Source organism: Cladophialophora immunda (genome assembly GCF_000835495.1).
Source record: "Cladophialophora immunda strain CBS 83496 unplaced genomic scaffold supercont1.3, whole genome shotgun sequence".
In the NCBI taxonomy this organism is placed as follows: Eukaryota; Fungi; Ascomycota; class Eurotiomycetes; order Chaetothyriales; family Herpotrichiellaceae; genus Cladophialophora; species Cladophialophora immunda.
In genome coordinates, this window is record NW_015622543.1 from 205190 (window position 1) to 220771 (window position 15582).

General features: G+C 54.6%; 5 protein-coding genes across 6 annotated transcripts; 4 read left to right on the forward strand and 1 right to left on the reverse strand.

Moving 5' to 3' along the window:
- Window positions 1–381: 381 nt before the first annotated feature.
- On the forward strand, window positions 382–5196 carry PV07_04695 (uncharacterized protein). Its single transcript, XM_016391526.1, has 2 exons — window positions 382–4818; window positions 4871–5196. Exons 1-2 carry the CDS (start codon window positions 805–807, stop codon window positions 4991–4993), a joined length of 4137 nt encoding a protein of 1378 aa, XP_016249045.1. The 5' UTR covers window positions 382–804; the 3' UTR covers window positions 4994–5196.
- A 395-nt stretch (window positions 5197–5591) lies between these two features.
- PV07_04696 (uncharacterized protein) lies at window positions 5592–6435 on the forward strand (the record flags this gene model as incomplete). The annotated part of the gene is made up of 3 exons (XM_016391527.1): window positions 5592–5678; window positions 5735–5859; window positions 5913–6435. 3 exons carry the CDS (start codon window positions 5592–5594, stop codon window positions 6433–6435), a joined length of 735 nt encoding a protein of 244 aa, XP_016249046.1.
- Window positions 6436–7522: 1087 nt separating this feature from the next.
- Window positions 7523–7942, forward strand: PV07_04697 (uncharacterized protein; the record flags this gene model as incomplete). The annotated part of the gene is made up of 1 exon (XM_016391528.1): window positions 7523–7942. The coding sequence occupies one exon, from the start codon at window positions 7523–7525 to the stop codon at window positions 7940–7942; it is 420 nt and encodes a 139-aa protein (XP_016249047.1).
- A 2061-nt stretch (window positions 7943–10003) lies between these two features.
- On the forward strand, window positions 10004–13960 carry PV07_04698. 2 transcript variants are annotated; one of them, XM_016391530.1, is made up of 4 exons: window positions 10004–11561; window positions 11633–12673; window positions 12802–13295; window positions 13348–13960. In XM_016391530.1, the coding sequence occupies exon 1, from the start codon at window positions 10714–10716 to the stop codon at window positions 11152–11154; it is 441 nt and encodes a 146-aa protein (XP_016249049.1). In that variant the 5' UTR covers window positions 10004–10713; the 3' UTR covers window positions 11155–11561; window positions 11633–12673; window positions 12802–13295; window positions 13348–13960. The 2 variants fall into 2 exon arrangements, with proteins under 2 accessions (XP_016249049.1, XP_016249048.1); XM_016391529.1 differs by having other exon boundaries at window positions 11633–13295.
- A 128-nt stretch (window positions 13961–14088) lies between these two features.
- PV07_04699 (uncharacterized protein) lies at window positions 14089–15408 on the reverse strand. Its single transcript, XM_016391531.1, has one exon. The coding sequence runs from the start codon at window positions 15096–15098 to the stop codon at window positions 14487–14489; it is 612 nt and encodes a 203-aa protein (XP_016249050.1). The 5' UTR covers window positions 15099–15408; the 3' UTR covers window positions 14089–14486.
- Between the last annotated feature and the right edge of the window lie 174 nt (window positions 15409–15582).

Genomic DNA, 15582 nt, shown 5'->3' on the forward strand with positions numbered 1-15582 from the left:
GTTCAGGCCGTGACAATCAACGGCCAGTGGGAGGCTCGGATGGTGGGTGCGATGATGAGAAAACATGGAGAATGATGGAGGGGAGGGAATGCGGCGAAGCGGCTGCCCACTCAACAGCCAAGCCTTGACTAACGGAAACAAACTAGGGTCGTCACAGATTGCCCTCATTGAGGGCTCTCTAGGCACCCCTCCGGGTGCTCTATAGGTGCCGCCCCAGGCTACCCATTAACTGAGCCCTAGAAGCTCGGCGCCCGCAGGTTTGCCAGGAAGCCTGGAAGGCCGCCGTGGACAGGGACTGGGAGGACCGCTTTCCCACTTGCCAGGGCTCCGCCTCCACAAATTCGAAGTTCCGTTTTGGTTAACTAATCGACAACTCTGTTCTTTCATCACCAGAACGCCTTACGTCCTTCTTTGCTCACCATTTTGTCATTTCGCACGCATCTGCCCTCGAGCCACCCATCTGCGGACCTCACCATCTGGCACCGCGTACCCGTCACATTTGCTGTCTGTGCGTGTTCCCACCTCGACCGGTGAGCGACGATCCCACCAGCCACAGTCCGAACCTCGCACAAAACAAGCGCCACAAGCAACACAGCGCAGTCGGACACCGTGGAAGCTCTTTCTGCTCGAGCCAAATCCAAAATATACGAAGAGGCAAATTTTGTCTGCTCTCCCCCTCCTTTCTCCGCCTCATCCTACGCCACTCAGGTCTATTTCGTGGTTGGGTTGGAGTAAGAGATGGCATAGCGGCGTTGCGGTGACGGGTACAATTTGAGGCCTCTGCCACCTAAAAAATCCGACAGCATGGCGTCAACTCAAGATGATGATATGTATTTGTTCCAGACTGGCCTCGGCCAAACCCCAGCATTTGCTGGTCAAGACTTCGACGCTTTTCTGGAAACTCCAGCTCCAGACCTTGACCAGTCGGCGTCACCTACCGGCTTCCTCAACCCGAACGACTTGACCATAAAACGGGAAACGGACTCCTTCAGCCCGCTTCCGCACAACGATGCGTTTGCGCGTGCATCTAGAGGGTCTGCGTCAGGATCCAGCAGCTCCTCGTCCGAAGACCCTGCAGACCGCACACGCCAAATGTCCGCTGCCTCGACAGCGTCCCCTCCAGCACAGGATACAGTACAGAGCACCTGGGGAAGCGGGATAAACGGATTTTCAATATCATCAGATGAGCCCCTATTTGAGGACACTGCCATGGAAGGCCTGGACCAAGATGTCGAGGCAAGTAATCAGCAGATGGCTTCCGACTTCGACTTCGATACAGCTGCCAGCACACCTAGCGGATTTGACGCGACGAATAAAACTAACAATATCAAACCAACGCCAATTAACCCGCCTTTCAATCGGCAAGTCGATTTCTCTAGATTTGGAAAGCAGACTCCGACTGCCCAACTACCGAGTGGGCAACCTCAATTCTTCTTTGCCGGCTCCAGAGAGGCATCTCCTCTGAATGCGATGCTCCCCTCTGCGCAGGGGCAGTCCCCGTGGAGCAAGCATTCTCCATCTTCTGGCTTGGAGGAAACCTTCAATCACATCACCATGAACGGAGACTCGCCCGGTAACGCGACATTCTCACCTAATCTACAGTTTTCAACAGCGGGATTCAGCTTTGATGCAGACTCGAGCGCAACCCCATCTACCTTCACCAAAGATATCTCTTCTCCGCCATCCACGGTCAATTCCGCTGAAGGGTCACCAACCCTGACAGTACATCCAACCTCGCTCAAATCCCGCGTAGAGACTCAGATACCGATCAAGATGACCCTCTCATCACTTCCGGCCGGCGTCAAGAAATTGAGGCTACCAAGGTACACAGTCTCCAAGCCCAAGTTCCTCGCCAAACCAGAGGTCCCACGCTCGTCAGAAATTCTGGAGCTTCACACGTCTTTGGTCTGTACGAGTGCTATGCAAGACAAGGTGAAGTTGCAGCGGGCATTGGCACGTGCTAGAGGTGAAGAACAGGGTGCTTGTACTCGGTCGAGTCCTGCTTCCCCCGAGTCAAACACCTCGAAAGATGACGAGGACAAACCTCTGAATGGTGGTGAGGTTCGCATTTGCTCAGGGTGCATCCAACGCGAGAGGAAGAGGGCCTCGAGAAAGAAGCAGAAGAAGCCGGATGAAGAAGAGCTTTTCCAAAGAGACGAAGAAAAGAGAGTGGTTGTTTTCAACACCAATGAGGTCAAAGAATGGGCAGAAGTTCCTCGCGAGTCCAACGGTAACGAAGCGCAAAGTGCCTCTCCTTTAGGAGGAGTTCAAGTGGAGCTACCGATGCGCATAGCCTGCTATTGTCGGCATCAACACGAGAAAATGGGGTTCCAAGTGATATTCACAATCAAGGACTGGAAAGACAAGGTCATCGCTCAAGCCATGACCAACCCTATCATGATCACAGACGACCATAAAACTCACAATCCACCAGCAGTGATCTCGAATCAGCCGCCGCCTGTGCCAGGAGCAGGTGTCTTTGCTAGTACCGACCAAGAGATGCAGCCTCAGATCCAGGCAGTCAATCCAAAAATGTCTAGGCAGGCTTACTCCATGACCGACCTGCACGCCTTGCAGCAGACCTTCACTCCAACCTTCCCAGTGGCTCCAGCGAACACTCCATATGCCATTCCGTCGGCTGCGTCAAGCCAGGTCGCCAATTTTACACCACGAAATCTCTCTAGACCTGCCTCTCCGAGTGGCCCGTCAGGTCCGACTTCGAAGAGAAGGAAGCAAAGTGGCTCCGGAAAGTTGCCATCTGGCTTGACAATGACCCGCCTCGACACGTCGCAAGCACTACCTGGGCCTTCAACGATGCCCAACACAGCCGCGTCGTCTCCGTACGCTCCAAACATGGTATCGTTCATTGGACCAAACGATCGTGCATTTGCGATGCCTCCTGCTGCCCGCCCTGCTCCATATAGTAACAGTCCTCCAACGCCCAACGGAGTTGATCCTTCTTTCGCGGCCAATATCAATCGCTCCATAAGTCACGAAAATCTTCCGCGCCAAGTAATGATATCAGCACCACCATCTCGTCAGCCGAGTAGGCCTGGTAGTCCAGGCTCTGCGAGGAACAGCTTCGGAGCATCTGACGCTGCCTTTGGCCAAGCGGTCAACAATCAACTAATAGGACAACCCGCACGACGGCCGCCGCCCCTGATACACAAACTAGTTCCCGCTGAAGGATCCGTGACTGGAGGCACCGAAGTCACACTGCTTGGCAATGGCTTTTACCAGGGTCTCGAAGTCATGTTCGGTGACACTGAGGCGACCACCACGACATTCTGGGGAGAGAAATGTTTGAATTGCATTGCACCTCCAGCTCTGCAGCCGGGCGTCGTACCTGTTGTCTTCAAGCACGATCACCCACAATATTCGTCGATGCCACAACAATCCCAGACCCGTCCCTCGCTCTTTACTTATGTGGACGATAGAGAATTGGAGATGTTCCGTCTGGCGCTGCGTACCCTTGGCAAGCAGTTACAACACCCGACCGATGATCCATACTCGGCCGCCCAGCAGCTTCTGCAAGGACAGTCTCATTCTATGTGGCTTGCGCACGGCAATTATGGGCTAGGTGGGGGACATCAGCGCGTACACAGACACATTGCTGGAGCTCCAATGGACACGCTCGAGTTAGAAGCCATGATGTTGCAGGTACTGGAGCAGATGGATTCCCAACGGTTTTTCAGAGACCCAAGGTTTGATTTGCGCCGCCCGTCTGGTCTCACGCTCTTGCATCTGGCAGCCTCATTAGGCCTTACGCGGTTCGTTGCGGGACTGCTCTCGAGAGGAGCAGATCCCAACATGGTCGATAACAACGGCCACACCCCTATGCACCATGCTGCAATGAACGGTCACACTCATGTCATACACCGATTACGGTTGACAGGCGCCAACCACAAAGCCCGCAGCATCCGCCAATTTACGCCTGCCGATCTTGCGACGTCTTTGCTTGCTTACCAGGCCACAATATCGCCGATGGAACATTATCGGTCACGGAGTGCTGGAGGAACACCGATGAGACTGCATAGTCGGAGCTCGTCTTCTCTTCGCTCCTTCTGGGAGAACGCATCGAATCACTACGCCACCACTGACACGGATGACTCGGACGATTCAGATGATTTTGACGATGAGACGCCGACCAGAGTGACTTCCGAGGAACCGGATCTGCCACAAGTCCTGGGGCAGACTAATCGGATGCAGACGGTCAGTGTTCCTCCGTCCAGAAGGGGGAGCATGCCGCCCACGACGGCTCAAGCGTCAGGTTTCCCTCCAGAGGATATCTCAAGCGCAGCACCGGCAGTAGCTCCAGCAGCGTTCATGCTAGCCTGGCGAGATCATTTGGTAGCTCAACTACAACAGTTCAACGAGAACGCCCAATCAGTGATGCCTAGTCTCGCTAACCTCAATGCACCTCTGGCCGCTATTCAGGAGTATCAGGCATACCCTATGATGCGTCGTGTAAGCGCACTTTTCCCTCAACGCTCAGGCTCTCGACAACCACAACCCGGCCAGCGGGAGGGTTGGTGGGAGACTTTGACGGGCAGGTCATCACCCCCTGCTCCATCGTCGCCTCCCGCCTATAGCGATTTGTATCCCGAAGAGAAAGAAGGGACGGACCAGGATTGGAGTATCAAAAAGGCTTCTACCCTGCAAGCGGTAGCCGATGCAGCAACAGACCTTCAGTTTGAGCAGCAGGCAATCAGCACGAACGCCGAAGGAAGCTCCTCCTCGGGAAACACCGCTGTTCTAACGAAAAAGCCGATTGAGAAAGTCGAGCTGAGCCGCGATCGGAAGTTGTTCTTCTTCTGGGTAAGTTGCAACCAAGACCGACTCTGTTCTTTCACATGCTAACGTCTAAAAGATCCCCTTACTTGCGATTGTTCTAGCATTGATGATCCGGAACTCGGGCCTCACAGATATTTTTGCGTTCTCCGGTAGCCGAACACGACCTCTTGCGAATCAGGAGGCAGTTGGCGTTTTCTAACCTGCTTTGGTCACAGGGGGCATTGTACGAGTCAATGGTGTACTGCAGCGAATCGCATGATTTCCAAAGGGAGCGGGACTGACAGATGGTGGCTACTGGGTATCCTAGGTATCTACTCCGCACAGCATATGTGAACTAGTCACTAGCATTGATATACATGAACTTTTTCCTTTGAGAATAATGGAAGCGGGATTGAACTGGATGCAAGCATCTTGTCCGTTCCCTTCCATCCATGATTAGGACTGTGAACACTGCAAACAGACAGCGGTAATGGAAGTAGATATCAGCAGGTGCGGCCATTGCTTGGTCGCCAATCGGAGACCCAGATCCGAGCCGCTCTCGGCTACTGAATCCAAGATCGCAAATGCGCAATTCGGGGCTTGTACCTTTTCGATCCCCTCAAGCTTTTCTCCCACGTGGACGTGCTGATTCGACGACCGCAGTTCGTGACCAACGGGACTGGCACACGACATCCATCCTCATCGCGTGGGCCACTCGATGTCTTGTGCTCGAAACTACATCCCTCTACGTATCGGTCGGTTAAACCCTGCAAGAGAGCAGGTTCGAGCCCTCTCCCAGCGAGCACGGCCATCTCGCCATGGATGAAGCCGCAGAATATGAGAAGCGGCATGTTCACGAGGTGTACGAAGACATAGCAAGTCACTTCTCCTCCACTCGATACAAGGTTCGCAGGTTCGCCCGGCAACGCACCAGCGCATCCAAGTTGATCAAACATGGCAGCCATGGCCTGTGGTCGACAAGTTCCTACGCCGTCTGCCCGCTGGGGCCGTCGGTCTCGACGTTGGGTGTGGAAACGGAAAGTACTTGGCCGTGAACAAGGATGTCTTCATTATTGCTTCGGATAGGTAAAGTCGACAAAAACTGAAGAGAGCAACGCCAGCCTGCTAACGTCCTTGAGGTCCAACGCCCTGGTGGAGATCGCGCGCCAACACCAACCGCATAGTGTCATTGTCGCAGACATCCTTAGCCTTCCTCACCCCAGTGATTTGTTCGACTTTGCCCTCTCCATCGCCGTTATACACCACCTCTCTTCCACCGCGCGAAGAGTTCAGGCTATCAGAGAGATCTTGCAGACCTTAAAACCCCCCTCCAAATCAAGCCGGGTGGGCGGAGAAAGAGACGGAGGAGGCCAGGCATTGATATTCGTGTGGGCGCTGGAGCAGAAAGACAGCCGACGGGGCTGGGATCGAGGCCACGAGCAGGATGTGCTTGTGCCGTGGGTTCTCAAGCCAGATGTCGCCCCCCAGTCCAAAGTCGAGGCTCAAACCCCCAATCCGCCAGTCTCGACAACCTACCATCGATACTATCATTTGTATCGGGAGGGCGAGCTGCAAGAAGACGCGATGGCCGCTGGTGCGAGGATAGTCGAGTCCGGCTATGACCGAGATAACTGGTGGGTTATCCTTGCCCGACAAGACTGAACATCACAGTGTCTCTCTGCGTTGGTCGAGCCAGCCACCGCAACCCACTCCCAATATGTACGATCAGAGTCCGTAGAACGCAGATTCCAGTCAGCTCCTGGACTCTCGGGGCCGACGCCAGTCTCGATATTTGCCGCATCATCCCGATCCGGTTCGGATGAAGCGTCACAGATCACATTATCCCTCTTTCGCAGCCGCCGCCCGCGACAGTCGGAGGTGTTGGGTATCAAATCACTATATTACAGCTTCTTGCTGCCGATCACAGCAGAGGTACTCAACGCAAAAGCAATAATCCATCATCAAAACCCGGAATCATGGTGCCTCTCTGTTCATCCGATTTATTCAAACACGCTTCGCTCAAACACACAAGACAACAATCAGGACAATTCGTTTTCTTTCTTTTTAGCGAAAGGGAGCATTGCGCCCTCTTGGGTGGTTGTACAGATGGCGATGGAAAGGGTCTGAGGTGTGGTAAGGGGGTGCTGAAAACGCAGGCAGTCCCGCCGTCAGTTCTGCTAGTGAAGGCAGCTGCTGGGGACCCTGTAACCCCGTCTCGGAAGGCATCGAGTCTCGTCGTAAGGGGCGCGGGGGTAGTCCGCCATGTCGAAGTGGTGGTCTTGGAGGCAGAGATGAAGGCTCGATCCCGCTGTTGGCATTGGTTAGGGAGAATGGAGTGACGCCGGCACGCTTCGCCATCTCATGTTCGCCCATCTGCCAGTGCATGGCTTCGACCGCTCTCCATGGCATCGCCATCTCCTCTGCAACTCTCGCCCACATGTCCGCTCGAAACCTTGAACCGGAGGAATTAGTCGATGGAAATTTCCCGGACGGAGATAAAAATGACAGAGCACGCAGGCCGAACTGTGGGACAAGATCTTCTGACATTGACGCTGGGACAAACGGTGATCGGGTGCGACGTTTCTCAACATACCTCTCGTACAACCTTGCGAGCTTATTTTTGCGGTCTTCATCCCACTCACTGCGCCGCTCGAGGTAATTCTGATAGTGGAGTCTACAACTGATGGCGCTGCGTCCGGGCAAGTGCTTGCTGATGTCCTCCCACTTCATGCCATCCTGACGAAGCTGGATGATTTTGGCGTCCTCCTCGGGTGACCACTTGGACTGTTTCTTCGCCGGCGACTGGATTGGATGGTCCTGGGTGGAGGAGAGTCTTTTCGCAGGCACCGCCGACCGCGGCTGGGGCGGTGGCAGAGGCGCCACGCTGGTGGCAACACTGGACGGCACCGACTCTGACCGAGACACTGAGGCGGGAGAGCTGGTTGACTGGCCGTCGTCCTCGTCAGCCGATTTGAGCAGCGACGAGATATCCACGATGGGTGATGAAATGAGATGTCGGTTTGTGAAGGATGGAGAGGGGGTTGTTGCCGGAGGTCAGTGTGCGCTGCCATACACGAAGAGACGACAAGGACAGAGAGAAGTCGAGGAGGGATTTTTTTTGGAGATCAGGCTGAGAAAGCGAGCACAGGCGAGCACGGAGGACTACTAATACCAGGAGAAAGCTCGCTTCCGAAGATGGGGTGGGTTGGCTCTTTGGCGAGACCGAGCGAAGGCGCCGGTGTTTCTAGGTCGTAGACTTCTTGCAGACAGGGTCCGGCACGCACACCGGGGAGAGACTATGTAGGACGAGGGCTTCATTCGAAGATTCCAGAGAACAACCCACACGACAATGGGAGGATTAGAGTGAATGTGTCGGGGGGGACGGGGGGGGACACACAAAGGGCATTGTCCACAGGATGAGATATATATCAGGGAGGAGGAGGGGGGGCTACGGGGTGGATTGTTTTTCGGCAAAAGATGCGGTCAAGGAGAGCGGGTCTTTGCGGCAAGCAGCCTTCCTTCGATCGCTGTTCTTTTTCGCACAGACGCATTAATCGTGGCAGACTGGGCGGAGTGGAAGACAAGTCCCAGAGCAGTGTACGGAGTAGTGGTACTGTGGTGCTGAGCGCCATCCACCGGCCAGATCCATTTCCATTTCCAGACTCCTGCTTCTGGCTGCTGCGGTGGTGGTGGTGGTGGCAGCGCAGCGACGCACGACGCAAGACGCAAACCATCCAGGATATGACGGCGCCCAATGCACCTCGCCTCCATCATTCATCTCCATCGTTCTGCAGCTTGCAGCGGTTACTGGCGTTTCTGCTGCACGATTCACTTTCACTTCCGGCGGTCGCGAGGGCCCTGGAGCAGCTGATATCATTGTCCATCCCTCTTGTCCTCTGTTTCCTTGTTTGCTTTCCGGGCTGGGCTGGAGGAGGGGGGGGGGGAAATGGGCGGAAAGGGATCCAGTTTCTCTAGGGGTCCCATTTCGGCTTCTGGCACTAAAAACGACATGGATAGCTGCATGCGATCGAGAAGGGCGAGACCGAGGATCAAAGTCGTGACCGTGACCGTGACCGTGACTCCATGACCATGACCTTGACCCTGCCCGGCCATCCCAGCACGGGACAGGTATCGTGGTGTGCCGGGCCCGCCGCTCAAACTTGATGGATCATGGGAGAGGCTTGCATCACGATGGAGCAGGCAAGACCGGCTACACTACCGCTAGTCGGCGGAGCAATCCATCACGGCGTCAAACTTGGACGCCCAGGAGGTGGGTTTATGACTTCTACAATGCGAACTAGAGCCTGACCGCCCCAAAGTGGCATGGTGGCATACAAGTTCGTGAGATGTTCTGGGAGGGTTCGTCTGCCCTCGCCGTTGGTGGCAGAAGACTAAGATCAGGCACAGTTGGAGGAGATGACAAGCATGCAGCAATGTCCCTGCCCCTGCGAGAAGGGGGGAAGAGAGAGACAGAGAGACGGGCAAACAAACAGACCTCACTGGAGAGAATGACGAGGTCGCCGCCGCCAGTCTTGCAGGGGAGACTGGGTGGCTTTGGCTCTGGCTCGGGTTCTGGTGCTGTGATTTTGGCTCAAGGGCAAGAATCTCACTGACGTCCCGAGCCTCCTTGTTTCATCCCCATTCTTTCCCAGGGTCGACCAACCTGTTGGTTCCATTGCAGACCGACAGTTGTATTCTAGTCAGGGAGAGGGCGCCGTGATCGGGAGGGCAGACGAGGTGGGTTCCTGGGCCTGGCTGGTTGCTCGTCTGTGACCGCAGATGGGTGAGAGCCGAGCGACGGATCAAGAGTGGAAGTTGTTGGGAGCAGCGGAAGTCAGACTTTTGCGGGCAGCGACAAGAGTTCCCCTTCTCCTTCTTTCTCCCACTCTCACTTCACCGCATTGTCACTCTTTTTCACCCCCTCGCAGAGCAAACTCCGAAACGTCCCAACCCCGTCTTCAATGCAGCCATGGGCAAGCAAGCAAGCAGCCGTCCAAGCCATCCCGCCGCCCACCCACCTCTTAGGCCGGCCGGGGAAGGCGGGAGAGCGAGCGCTCGGATCCTACTAGGGCGCAGAAAAGTATAGCGGAGCACCAACAAGGCGGAAAAAGCTCTGCGCGGGCTGGAGAAGATATAGGACGCTGGAACAACGATTTCTCCAAATCCGCATCCGCGTACGCATGGCTCATGGCCATTCTGTTCGACCATCTGCACCTCCGCTGTCGTGGCGGGTTGCCAGAGATTTGTCTCTTGCAGATTGCAGAGTGAAGCGGAATGGAAGCCTCTTCTTCCCAACCAGCCCCCTGGTTCCCCCAATGGCCAGAAACGCTAGCTAACTAGTCGGTAGTAAGCAACGACAAGGACCACGGCTCGACCAACGGTCCACCGCGCGCGATCATTCCATCCATCCCAGCCAGGGCCGTCCCATCCTCTCCCCCATCCCCATCGCATCCACCCTCCACCCTTGGCTCCCAGTCTCTGTGCGTCACTTTTTCACAGCGCCATACGAGGGAAGTGACCTGTCAATCATTTTTCACGACCGAGAAAAAGATACCACACTGGTGCGCTACGGATGGCCCCGTACCTCGTTCCCACGGCCCCAAGGGGCAGAAGGTGGAGACATCGACCGTGTGACGAACCGAGTCAGTGTGCCCCGGAACGATCTGGACTGGACAGGTCACACAAACACGCGCGGTGTGGGATATGCATGACTTGTAACATGACGATACGGGCGACAATGCGTCATTATGGCACGCTTTGTATAGCTTCGACAACAAGAATAGCCCGGTCATCGCCCTCGTTCTGCCAACAATATAGGCCTCCCAGGTGAGGCGGTGAAAAGCGGTGAGTTCACCGACTGTTCTGCTATCATTTTTACCAAGGGCTCTCACGCACAATAAACGTTCGGGTATCCAGGGGGGAGAAGATCCTCCCCGCTGCATGGACCGAACAACAGAGGCAAAACGTGTCGATTGTTTGGCTGCCTTGCACCGCAACCTTCTGCTGCAGGGTCGATGGCCTCAAACCTTAGGTGCTGGAGGTGACAGCGCACAAGCTGAAAAAACCATATGCAAATGCAAGCTCGTACGCAACCAGAAGATTGGAAGCAAACCTGCTGAGGGCAAACACGTATTTCATACTGCTCTGGCAAGCCGCCTTTTTGTCGGCAAGGTCAGCAGATTAGCATGGTCATGTGCCGGAAGCGTCCAGCATGCAAGGCGGTTGGCCGTTGAAACCGAAGCCAGGTCTTCCTTGTCAGCATGTCGGCCTGGGAAATGCCGAAGGAGTGACAATGCCTTTGTTTCATCACTGGCGGAGAACAGGTGTTGCAACTCTTGCAGGTCGCCAATGCACCCGACACGAACCTCCTTCAGGTCCTAGCGAACTCAAAGTACGAGGCACTGCTCGGCGCGTCCCCAGCGGCGATGGATCCAGGCTCGAGCAAACAAGAACTGCGAGCAAGAATGAATTGAGGCCATGTTGCAAAGAAGTTCAACCTTGGCACATGCGTCAGCCCATCATCAATGCCCAGTGAGTTGCACAAACTGGCAAGTTGGGTTGTCGAATCTCCTACCGACAACCCCCTGCCCTCCACTACTCGTACGACAACTGGAGTCTCCCGGAGGATGTTTCGATCGCCCCCCCTTTGCCTGTCCAGCTGGGCCACTTGCAGGACCCATGTTCACGAAGAAGCGCCCCATTGTTCACCGTTCGTCCATTTTAACTTTTGGGTCCTAGGCCGTCACTGTTGCTGAGTCCATTGGGGGGGGTTGGTTTGTGTTTGTTAGGTATGTCTGCCCAACCCTCGACCAACGCCCCCGTTGTATTCACGATTGGACCGTCCTGTCGGGAATTCTAGAAACACACCACTCGGCGCCACCCCGCCCAGCGTCCCACCGCCTCCTAGCCTGGATTGGGATCCATTCTTCAGTAGTCGCTCACGTCGGTCAATAATGTCCCAAGAACGAGTCGAGTGCATTCCGAAACGAGACGGCATGGCAGACGATAGGACTGCCACGGCGGACAAAGGGTTGGAACCCTCATCTTGCTAGCGCCACCTTCTTGCCAGTTGGTTGTTCTCGCTTCTCTCTTTAGTTTCTTCGCCAGGAGAGCCCGAAGTTCGAGAGTGGAACATGGCAGCAGCCTTGTTTTCTCCATCATCATTTCATCACTTCCGACGCAGTCCCGCAAATCCAAGGCTGGTGCAAGTGCCAATCTGGCCCCTATCCAAGCCACGCAGTCACACTGGGACTTCGTCCTGGTAACTGTCACGCCCCATCATTATGGTGGAGAGCACGTTCTATCTCCTAATGGGATCCAGACGCCTTGCAAGTCTCAACCGGTGGTTGCTTGTCCTTGGCCTAGCTTCTCCTGGAAGGGCATTGCCCTTTTCGTCAGCAAACGCGCCCTTGAGGCCATCGGGTGGATTCCGATTTGCCGCCATATCGAATCGTGTCCTTCATACGGGCCACGAAGTAATCGGTACATGACTTGTTGTATTCTCCTCTGGGTCGTCTCGCGCATCCGCAATAGCCTGACCCCTCAGCAAACCCGAACTCAAGACAACTCAGCGCAATCCAAGAAAGCGGCCCAATCTCCTTCGCATCCCTCTGTTTGTCATCCCCCTCCACAGAATCTTGCAGGACCTTCCTGAATGAGTTGCGGGACCCTTTCCTCAACTTTGCCAGCCACGTCAAAAGACTTGTGGTAAAGTGATCATCTGAGATTACAGAGGGTCCGGGATTGATGCACTGTGTCCGAGGGAGACACGCATGGACATGTCATTTGTCTCTTTTGTGCACATGATACTGGCATCGCTGCTCGCTTCTGGTGTCACCATCTGCCGACGGGGTGCAAATACATGGCACAAGACTGACTAAAGGCTTGTCTGCTTAAACTTGTAAGTACAAGATCTCTTTTCTAGAAATTAGGGCAGGGAACGGCTTTCCTAACCATCCCGGTCCTCGTCGATTTGGGAATCAGCGGGTGTCTGTTTTTGATTTGACCAACGACCTACGTCCACAACAGAAGACACTTCATCAGTGTCAAGCACCTTTCCACTTACCTCAATCTACAGCGTGGGTTTGAACCTCAGACTACTTTTTTTTTCAACCATTGGACACGCTCGCCGCCAAGTCAAAGTAGCCACGAAATGCACGCTACAACTGGGGGCTACAATGTCACGCAAATCCGTGCGGCTAGCTGCTGACGGCGGAGAGCCGCAGGAAAATGACAGCTCCATTCGACATACGTACTTGTACCTTATGATCATCTGTTTCTTTCCAGAGCGGCGTGCAAGGAATTGTGGTCGGAAGTTCTCGTTCCGTTCAGCCATGTGCCAGCATTGCACCTCTGTTGAGTCCCCACTCAGAACGAGATACGGATTATTACTCTCTGCTCCAGGCTGTCGTGGACTGAGACAAGTCCGGGGCTTGTCTCGTGGCGCTGCCTTTCCGTAACGGCCTGTAGTCTTGGATCGACCGACTTTTTGCTAGGTCTGCCTACAGTCTACAAGCATGCCTGTAAGTACTCCTCGACATCTGTTAAATGTATCGCAACTTCTTACAATGATAGAGCTGGGAGTTTAAGTGAAGTACTCGGCATGGAATCAACAATCATGCAGTTTGTTTGTCCAGTGGCAAGATGACAGAGACATGCTGCCTCTCGTACTTCTCCAGGGTTTCTTTCAAGGACCGGTCTACCAAAGGAAGACCTTGAGATCCATATATATTGGACAAGGGCCAATGAACGCATATGCTCACACAAGCGACACAATATGCCAGAGCACTTTTTTCTAAACTGGAAATTTCCAGGACGGTCTCCATGAAATGTCGTTGACCTCTCAAGCAAAGCCCTTGGACGCTTGCGAAGTTGGTCGTGGGAGCCGGCTCACGACTTTTGTCGGTCACAGGCACTTTCGCCCCGAGTCGAGCTGAGAATCTGTTTGGGCTTGCCTGTTTGGCAAAAGGGCATAGACAAATATGTTGGCCGCTGAGCGACACTGTACAAGAGAAACACACCAATGAAATCGGTATGGGATTGTTCGCCTCATGAGAGATTTTGCACCTGCAGAATCAATTCTATGCTTTAGACTGCTGGTCTTGTTTCGCTGTCAACCAGCATCCGGGCGCTTCTCAGTCAATAAAACACGACAGAGGGCTTGTGGTATGGTCCGGTGTATGCCTAGATATATAATCTATGTATCTTTCTCTTCTAACATGGCACAATGGATAGAATGTGCGGCGTCACTTTTAGATCCAGCCTCGAGATATCTATGACACATTCCACAGAAATACAAGATAATAAGTCGCTGATAGAAAAACCCATGTGGATTCAAAGGACGTCGGCCTCTCTCATGGCTCAAAGTTAAATGTTTCCTGGGGTGTAATGCCTGGCAGTGCGATGAGGCGACAGGGCTAGATTTAGGTACGACATGGTGAGCGTGTGCTCTAGGGGAGTGGCGTGAAATAGACTGCTCATCCTTATGCCGCTGGTAAGATGGACGGGCGTAATATGCACTTCATAGACACTCTCACCTAGCTTCCTCTGATATGGGCTCGAAGTGCGCTTGAAGAACAAATAGAAGGCCGTGTGTTTACTACGCTGCAAGATTACCATCCGAATAACCCCTTTGAACTTTGGGAGGCCGCCCGCCTGAAATGTATGGCAACACAGGCTTGAACAGAGTGTATCTCAAAGATGCATCGGCACATTCACCTCGCCTCGCCTCCAGCGAGGACCTTTCGCCTCTGTTGTAGAATCCGAGTCTGTGGCGTGCCCTTGCCCTTGTTGGTGCGTCTTCCCCTTGGGCTTCTCCTTTCGCCCCAGTCCCCGTCACTCGAATCCACTTCGGGATCGATGTCTTCGTCAGCGGTTTCATCTGGGCCGTCGTTCGAGCCCGGGTCCCCAAACGTTTCCTCCGTCCGCTCCTGCAGATAAGGGTCAAATTTGCCGTCGCGCCTCTCTTGCATGGCCTTCCTGGCTTGGTTCTGCCAGCTCCGTTCGTAGCAGCCCTCGCTCACGTCGCGCTTGAACTTGTGCACCGCGGCCTTGACGTAGGGGTCGTCGAGCACGAATTCCACTGAGAGCGGGCACTTCAGGCGCCCCTCGGCGTCGAGTTCGTACTTCCGATACCGGGGTGGGAGGCTGTCGATGATGGTGCGCTTTTCCGCCTCCGTGTAGCTGTCGGCTTCGGCGGTCCAGTTTGAGACGGCCGTCACGAGAAACCCGTGGATGTCCGCGGTGATGATTGGCGACGAGGAGTTTAAGATTCGAGGCGAGGACCAGGGACCCGTGTTGCGCACTGGTCGTTTTGCGCGGCGCATCTTGGACAGGTAGTGTGTGTGTGTGTGTGTGTCTTGCTGGCGCTCTCAGTGACGGCCGACAGTGGTAAGACTTTCTCTCGACACCGCCGCCGCGGCCACCCACGAAGGGAGATTGGAGTGGTGATAAGACTAGTGAGAGGAGGGAGGACCGGCACAAGCACCAGACAAGTCAACCTGGGTCAGAAGCAGTTGCGATCTTCTCAACGGTGTGGGAGGCTAAGGTCGCTGGGCTGTCGCGGAACTTTGACGGTTGTGTGGTGTTAATTGGTCACACTCGGTCCGTTTCTTCCATGTATCAAGACAAACAGGCACTGAACGGGCAAGGATGGCCGGGACAAACATAAAACCAAATTGGTGGCGAGAGAGACCAGGTCACCAGGGAGGTGGCAAGGTTGGCATGGTGAGCCAGCCTCATCAGGGTTTTGTGTAACGAGGGAAGCCTCGTTCTCACTTCGTGCAAGGGCCATACAGCAAACAAGTACTT

Excerpts from the sequence above, each read along its gene's own strand:
- PV07_04698 (XM_016391529.1), top strand. The coding sequence starts at position 10,714 with ATGGACCGAACAACAGAGGCAAAACGTGTCGATTGTTTGGCTGCCTTG.
- PV07_04699 (XM_016391531.1), bottom strand. The coding sequence starts at position 15,098 with ATGCGCCGCGCAAAACGACCAGTGCGCAACACGGGTCCCTGGTCCTCG.
- PV07_04695 (XM_016391526.1), top strand. The coding sequence starts at position 805 with ATGGCGTCAACTCAAGATGATGATATGTATTTGTTCCAGACTGGCCTC. Across the intron at positions 4,819-4,870 it reads GGAAGTTGTTCTTCTTCTGG|ATCCCCTTACTTGCGATTGT; the intron begins GTAAGTTGCAAC and ends AACGTCTAAAAG.